At 34.4% G+C, this 8,004-nt stretch overlaps 1 protein-coding gene across 13 annotated transcripts in view; it reads right to left on the reverse strand.

Annotated features, from left to right (window-relative positions):
• The window catches only part of Ziz (dedicator of cytokinesis protein Ziz), a 33,175-nt gene extending 25,436 nt beyond the window's left edge, over positions 1–7,739 (reverse strand). For 8 of the 13 annotated variants that reach the window (XR_001915650.2, XM_018002398.2, XM_018002400.2 and 5 more), the window contains exons 1-2: positions 6,903–7,739; positions 1,846–1,887 (exon numbers count right to left, since the gene is read on the reverse strand). Coding sequence is in view for 12 of the 13 variants with exons in the window: in XM_018002398.2 (XP_017857887.1) it covers positions 1,846–1,887; positions 6,903–6,998 (138 nt within the window). In the remaining variant the exon portion in view is untranslated. The remainder of the gene's footprint in view (positions 1–1,845; positions 1,888–6,902) is intronic. The other 5 variants (XM_018002406.2, XM_018002405.2, XM_018002408.2 and 2 more) reach the window with 1 other exon arrangement.
• Between the last annotated feature and the right edge of the window lie 265 nt (positions 7,740–8,004).

Below are 8,004 nucleotides of genomic sequence, written 5' to 3' on the forward strand. Positions count from 1 at the left end.
TTAAAAAGAATGGAATGAACAATGGGAATATGTTTTGCTTCAATGATTATATATTTCAATTGAAAGTGAAATCTATATTTATTTACTCAACCAATTAACAAGAAATAATACTTTAGTGTATATATATTATATTCGAAATATATTTTCACCCATTGGCGTTATTGCGAACAAGGCATTGAAAATGTTTATATATTCATTCGAAGAGGCTTCTTTATATAAAGATTGTAAATCTCTGTGATTATTAAGCATATAACAGCTGTAAAATTCGCACCTTTCACCTAGTCGTACGTTCCCTAGTTTCTCTTACAGCTTTACGGACTTACAGACTTAAAGAGCCTAGTTAAACTTAGTGGTTTCACACATTTTCATTTTTGCTGCTGCTGTTGCTGTCGTTGCTTCACTTGCTGTGGAATCCACAAGATGTTTATTTATCTGCCACTTCAATTTGTGTTCTCTGCATTATTTATCATTGCTGAAAATCTGAGGCGTGATCATAAATTAAGTTGCCATTAATTTAAAAAATTCGCAGCGCTTCGGATTCGCAAGAAATGTTTTTATTATAGGTCATGCTAAACGAATGTTTCTTTTTTTTTCCTATGTAGAATATTACGCTTTGTGCAAAAATACAAACGAAAATTCCCAAATATCTAAACAAAACAAGAAAGATATGCGAGTGCTCTGATCGGGAGTGCATGACTATTGCAATACCTGTATATATAGGTAAATATACAATGTTTATTCATTTTAAGTGAACAAAAGTCAGTAAAAATTGCCGATAGATAAGGAAAATTTTGTAATTTCTTATTTATATATATGTATTTTTATAATAAGCCAATATACCCTATACCCATAGCATTTTCGTTGGCTTCAGCATTCGCGTGAGAAGTTTTTCTTTTCACATTTTCGCACAAAACTAAAAATTGGATACATTTAATTAAATTATTTTTATAGTTTGTTTGTTTGTTTTTTGGTTTTGCTTTGCCGGTGCCGACAATTGTGCCAAATTTCCGGTAAATTTCGCAACAATAACAGTAGGAGCGTGTATTATTAATAGTTTATTTTATAAGCATCAAATGTGTGCGGGGAGCAGTTGACGTGAGGGGTCTCTGGGGTCCACAATTTGCGGCTTAAATGGAGCATTCAGTGGCCGTGAGTCAACATAAACAGCGACATAACAAGACTCATAAACCATAAAACTGATTGCACCTGCAGTTTTGTTTTCTTTTTTTTTTTTTCACTTTTTTCTCAACTCTCATAAAAATAGAAATAGAATTGGAAAAGCTTAAAACTTGATTCGTTCTCAGTGCAGGAACAGGTTTCGGATTTAAGTTTCGAGTTTTATGCTTCGAGTTTTTCCACTAGTCACCATTTTCAATGTCAATATTAGCACGACTGTCAGTCGGTCAGTTTGTCAGTCTGTCAATCAGTTCCACCTTAAAAGGCGGGCGGCAAATTGAATTTAGATAAAGATGCATCTACTGTTCAAACAGAGGAGTACAACATCATCGTGAATACGATTTTTAATGTCTTGAATTGTGGAAAGTTGGGAGAAATAATCGCATGACTTATGTGTGCATGGAAAGTGCTTGAAAATTATGAGTCGAGATTATCGGGGAGTACATTAAATTACACTTAAATAATGCATGACATGCATTCATTAATCATTTAGGAACTCAGTCTGATGAGCGTGCCATAGAAAGCATTTTATTAGTCAGCCCAAGTGAAGGTCGCGTTTTGAAGGCAATCGATAAGACCTTTGTTTGTTGTTGCCAGTCTATATATATCGAGTGCAGATTATAGATGGCTGAATGTGGGTTAAATGGGCTTGTTAATTGTTGTCGTTACCAAAATGGAGAGACTGCGCTGATAGCTTCTAGGGCAGTGTATCTAAAATGATAGAGAAAAGCAGCAACTGGCTTGGATCAGTACAACCTATTAAGTTCAAATGCTTGAACATTGATTATATATAGCATATTTATATGTGTGTAAACATTAACTATATATAAGATGCGTCACGAGTGTGTATAGAGAGAACTTTGTATAGACAATTCGGAAATATATACAATAATTAACTGATGTTAATACTTATAGTTTGCATATGATGAGGCAGGTAAACATATTCAGGTATATGTAGCGCTTATTAAAGCGCAAACACACGCACACACATACATATATATATGCATACTCACAAAAAAGCAAACGTCAAAAGTTCAGAGGCGATGCTTCCGTTCGCCAAACAAATGAACAGCATGAAAACTACAGCAAAATGTAAAAAGTAAAAAGAGAATACAAAAAAGAATACACCTTTATAGCAATAACACATAGAGAGGAAATCAAACAAACATGGGTACTGGACTGGCAGATGCTCTATGGATATAGTTTGGTACGCTACATATAGTTAATATATTCCAATGTAAACATGATATATGATTAAATTTATTTTTATGATTTAGTCGAAAAATTCTCTTACAGTTTTACATTCACTTTTGGTATATAATTCAGCAAATAATCAAGAGGAAAGTATGTATATTCTATATTTGTTTATGTGAACCAAAATATAAAAAGAAGTATAGTAAGATTGTTTAATCTTTAATCTATTCATGTGAATCGTTATTATAAAATTTTAGTTCAATTATTAATATATGTATTTTATTTATTTATTTTTTTTTATGTATAAATTTATTATTTATAATGATACTCAAATGAGTTTAATTGCCTTTTAAAATATAATATAAAAAATATACATATATAAAATATTTGACTCAATTCGCATCAAGGAAAATAAATATACGATTTTAATCTTCATTTTAATTAGCTCCAACCTTTTATGTTTAGAAATAAATATATGTATGTTATATTAATGTGGTAAATTAGTAAAACAATTTATGGAATTTTTTATAAAAGAAATCAAGATTTTTAGATTGCATTCATTTTCAATAGTTTACAAACATAATTCATGCCTTGAACGAGTCAATCACAGGGTATTGCGAGACAGAAACAGTAACCCTCCCCAAGCAGTTGAGCCGTGACACAAGCGCTCAACACGTGAAGCGTCACTTTCGACAAAAATAAAACACAATCAGATAGAATGGGTAATACGAGCGTACGGGTAAATAGAGGAAGCACTTAAGCAAATACAGCTATATAACATATATATATATATATATATATATATATATATATATATATACAAAACCTATAGTGCTCTGAATGAAGAGCGAAATATAATATAAATTAACATTGTATCATAACAAATGCCGCCAATAAAAGTTCTACGAATGAATTATGTGCATATGTACTAGATGTTAATTTGATTTGCGTATTTATGTATATAAGGTAGACAATGCACACATATACATATACATGTCTCTATATATATTTGCGCAAGTAAACAAATACTTGTTTAGCACTTGAGCCACACTTAGCTGAATCTTGGGCAAACTGATGGATGAATATATAGCTATTGTACTTTTATGGAACCCTGTTTATAATGCATGTTTTTTTGTTTTATGTGCTCAACATAAATGAGAGATGAAGTCATACCCAAAAAGGTGGGCAGAACAAAAAAAAAAAAAAAAAAAAAAAAAAAAAAAAAAAACATAAAGGCAAAACGTAACACGTTAAATAAATGAAGTTTTTTGAGAATTTTATGAGATTTATGAAGGCAAACATGGAATTTATTGAGCTTAAGGGAATTAAAAATCTTAAGTTTCTTTATATTTATATGGTTATATATATAATGGAAATATATAAAATACTTTACTAAGAAACCATATTTTTGTCATTTCAAACACTCTAGCAGCTGCATTATAATAAGTATGTATATGTTTCTAATCTAGAAATTCTCAGCTTTATCGTGCTGACATATATGAATCGTAGTTTCTAAACGCTTGAATTGAGACCGACGCAAAGTTTAGACGTCTTGGCGGCTTGCAAGATTTTCTTTATAGTGGTTTCCGAGAAATTGTATATGTTGAGCAAACAACAACTGTAAGCAGCTAAAAGCAGAAATCAATTTAAAGTACAATAGAGAAGTAAATGCACTGCGAGGCTATTATTTACATGGCAGCAAGTTCTATATGATATAGGCCCTGGTATCTATTGCAACTGTAAGTCAAGAGTTTACGGAATACATCTGTATGTATGTCAAGAAGAGATATTAGGTTTGTATGATATTTAATATTCTTCGTCATAAGCAAAGGTATTTAAATACAATAACCTTGCTTTTATACACACTATAACAGTGCCCGATCAGCTTTTATTTTATTGCCAAAGTTACATAGTTGAATACCATTATGATTCACTCCATGCAAATAGTTGCATTCTTTCAATCATTAAAACTAAGCATTTTTTTTTAACTCTGAGTAATTTGCAATGTTTGCCCTGAATTCCATTGAGCTCAATTATCATTAGCTCCACGAGCCTATGAATAATCAAATGCATATACTCGTGTATGTGGCGCATGGATTGGTTTTGGGGCGTGACTTTCTTCAGGAATCGAGTGCAGCATTCTCCACGTGTGACTGCCGCAAAACTGTTCCGCTAATTACATTACTTGGCCCGCAGCACACAAAATCATATTATCGGGGGCAATATTAGATGCGCATCAATGCCAATTAGAGAGTGCTTCATGTTGTGGGTGGGACTCATACCGAGGCCCTCTGCCCCTACTCCCACTCTCTCTTCCTCTCTAATTCAATTAGTGCGTAATAAGGCGGTAAGTGATATCAGAGCGCACATATCTTATGGAGCGACAGTTGTCCATTGACATTCAATCAGGCCGTAGAAAATTAAAGAAAACAAATGAAAACCAAATCAAACTAATCTGCATGACTGCGCAATACTCTGTGCGCAGTTCAGTTCAGTCTATTTCAGTTCAGTTTAGTTGACTATACATATTTTAATTTGTAATATTTTTACCTCTTGGCATCTGCTGAGTCAATATTATATATTTATATTATACGGTAAAAACTGTTCTAAACTGTTCTAAATAAACAATTTAAGTTCCACATTCAAACCGCTTGGCATACAAAATTGCCTTTATCTTAACACAAATTGATGCTCGTAGATAATCTTATCATGTTGACATACATCCTCTCTCTTTGTCTGACAACCTTATAAACTAATATACTTGCTCTGCCGTTGGTCAGCAGTGTATAATATATATAAACATGTAATAACAGCTACATGGCCCGAATATGTGTTTAAATAGAGCTGATGGAACCGTGTCTTTCAGCTTGTTACGGCTCTTGCACAGCGAATGACCGCAAATTGTTTACATTTTTTTTCTGTCTTTTGCCAAATTTCACTTTAGCTTTGTCCGGCTTGCTGTTGGCCCAAATTTAATTTTGCCAAAATAAAGTAATATTTATAATAAAAGTAAAACATTTGGCTTAGTGCGCATATCAGTTGGCTAATTACCTTATCAGCTGCCCAACCCAAACTCTAGTTCTTAATCGTATTAATTAAATATGTTGACACCCGCTGCGTATCTTTGTTGTTTTATGTTTTTATCTCATTTTGGGGTCAATGTAGTGAGAGACGAGTAGTCATCGGTTCAGTCTCCGACACATTTACAGTTACGACATTTCATTTGTTTATTAACAACCAAATGGGCTTGACACAGAGTTCTGACTGTGGAGTACTTGAATGTTTCGCTTACATTATTTATTATTTATTTTAGGTACATTAGACAATTTGTTAGGGGAGAGGCTGTTAAATAACAAATGACTGAATGTAGTTTGTTTTTTATTTACATAGCGATAGAGAAATACATATGTGTATGCCATTTGGAGTAGATAGAATATTTAAAAATAGTATTTAATTATAAAATAAAAAGTGTACGTATATTTTCTGCCATTTCATAACTACACTTTCCTGTAGGCACATTTCATTGCACTGTTTAAGGCAAACATATCATTATCAGATAATTGTTTTTCAAACATAAGTGTAAACAAAACTAGAAGCTGCGCTATTTCAAATTTCACGACCTTGACGGCTGCTGGCCAGCTAAAGATTATTATTATCAAAGCATGCTGAGAGAAGCGGCAAACGAGAGAGTAACAGACTGAGAGAGAAAGAGAGGGAGAAACAACTGAATAAACTTGCTATGGCAAGAACAAGTTGTGAGCAGTGGAGAACTTGTCTGTAGGGCCCCCGTCCATTGACAGTTGTTGTTGCTTATGCAACGTGAAATTTCAGTTGAATTTTGCTTGCAAGCATTTCACAAACGTCATTAAAAAAAATTTAAAATGTGCCAAAAGGCGGCGAAAAAAGGAAGAAAGAAAGAAAAATATGATTAGACAACGGAAAAGTCAAACATTTTGGATATGTGCCAAAAAAAAATTCTAGAGCTGACAATGCCGCTATAAAATCTAGCTTTTTATGGCATAGTGACAGTTGTGCTCCAGAAGGAGAGGAAACTTTTTAGCTAAATTGTTTGCACAAAATTATGCAAATAAAATAATTGTACTACAATTTCCATATGCTTTTAATATTAACACCTGACATTGATTTTGTGAACTCCAGGTATTTTAGCTTTTTTCTATCACTCCCTTCTAGAAATAAATTCCTGCAGCCAAAAATAGGGCAGCACTAGCTGAAACTTACATTGCATCACGAGCGATAGCGCGAACATGGAATGTGAAGGAATAAATAAAAATTGAAAACTGGTCGAAAAATGTTTACGAAAAAAGAATTCATTTACAGCTATTTGATTTACTGCAAACAACAACAATAAAGGCTGACATGCAACGGGACACACCCACAGCATGAAAGCAGCAGAGCTGGAAAATAGTAAACAAAACAAGTAGGGAAAGAAATGCAAATGCCAATGCAATAACAGCAAGCAACGACAACGAGAAGAAGAAGCAGGAAACAAAAAGTAAAAAACAACAACTTACCAAAACGGCGCTCTCACGCACCACCTGAGAGACGCTCTCTCTCAGCTGTGCCGCCATGCCCGGCTTATTCAAGCCGCGCGTGAATTTACGCTCCATTCTCGATTTCCTTTTGCCTGCGTTCTTCTTATTGTCACTGTTGTTCGTGTTGTTGTTGTTATACGCATGCAGGGGTTAAACGATGCATGGAGAACAAGTTGTTTTTGTTGTTGTTAGTGTTGAAGCTTTTTTGTTGTTACTTATTGCTCGTGTTTTGTTTCTGTGCGAGCCGGCGTCGACAGACACAGGATGCGCTGACTGCGCTGCCAGCGGCTCTGCTGATGACTAATGCGTTATCCTGCGTTGCTGCAGCTAAGCTTTTCTACACAATACATATACAACCTTTGCGGCACCTTTAAAGGACACACAGCTTAGATTTTGTTGTTATACACAAAACTGGACCGCGCACACACACACGTAAATACACACACACACGCACACTTGTACAATTTTAGGGCGCAGCACACACGAAATATTTGACGTATTTGTTGCTTTTAGCACAGCATCCAACTGTTTTTTCTTTTTCTCTTCCTTTTTAGCTTTTTGCAAAACGAATTGTTTCACTTTATTTGTTGAACTTTATTTTGCAGCTGTTTAACAAAAAAGATGTTTGCGAGTATTGTTGAAATTTCGTTGACCGTGTTTTTTACTGTTCACTTTTGTTTTTAACGCCTTTCGCATCGTCTGTAGCGCTGCGCGTGTTTGGTGTTTTAAGCAGTTGGTAAAACGCTCATTTCGTATTTTTATCCGACGCGCACAACCGCACCGCACGAATTTCGAAGAAGAATAATTCCATTTGGGCTCGAGTCGATACGTATCGAGTATATCGATGTTGTGTGCTGGCAACATGTTGCTAATACTGCAAGCGAGGTTGGCAGCTCTGTCGGGAGTCAATCGAACAGCTGTTCGGCTTGGCGCCATAGATAACAGCTGTTGAGAGCGCATTCAAAATAAGTGGGAGCAACTTTCAAGCAACAACTGAATGGGTCATAAAATTAATTGTGCGCTGTTTGTAAAGATTACACGCACTTTCAGAGCAATTGCAAACAATTAAATTATGTTAGGC

Source organism: Drosophila arizonae, chromosome 3, assembly GCF_054131065.1.
Source record: "Drosophila arizonae isolate 15081-1271.41 chromosome 3, UAZ_ARI_1.0, whole genome shotgun sequence".
In the NCBI taxonomy this organism is placed as follows: domain Eukaryota; kingdom Metazoa; phylum Arthropoda; class Insecta; order Diptera; family Drosophilidae; genus Drosophila; species Drosophila arizonae.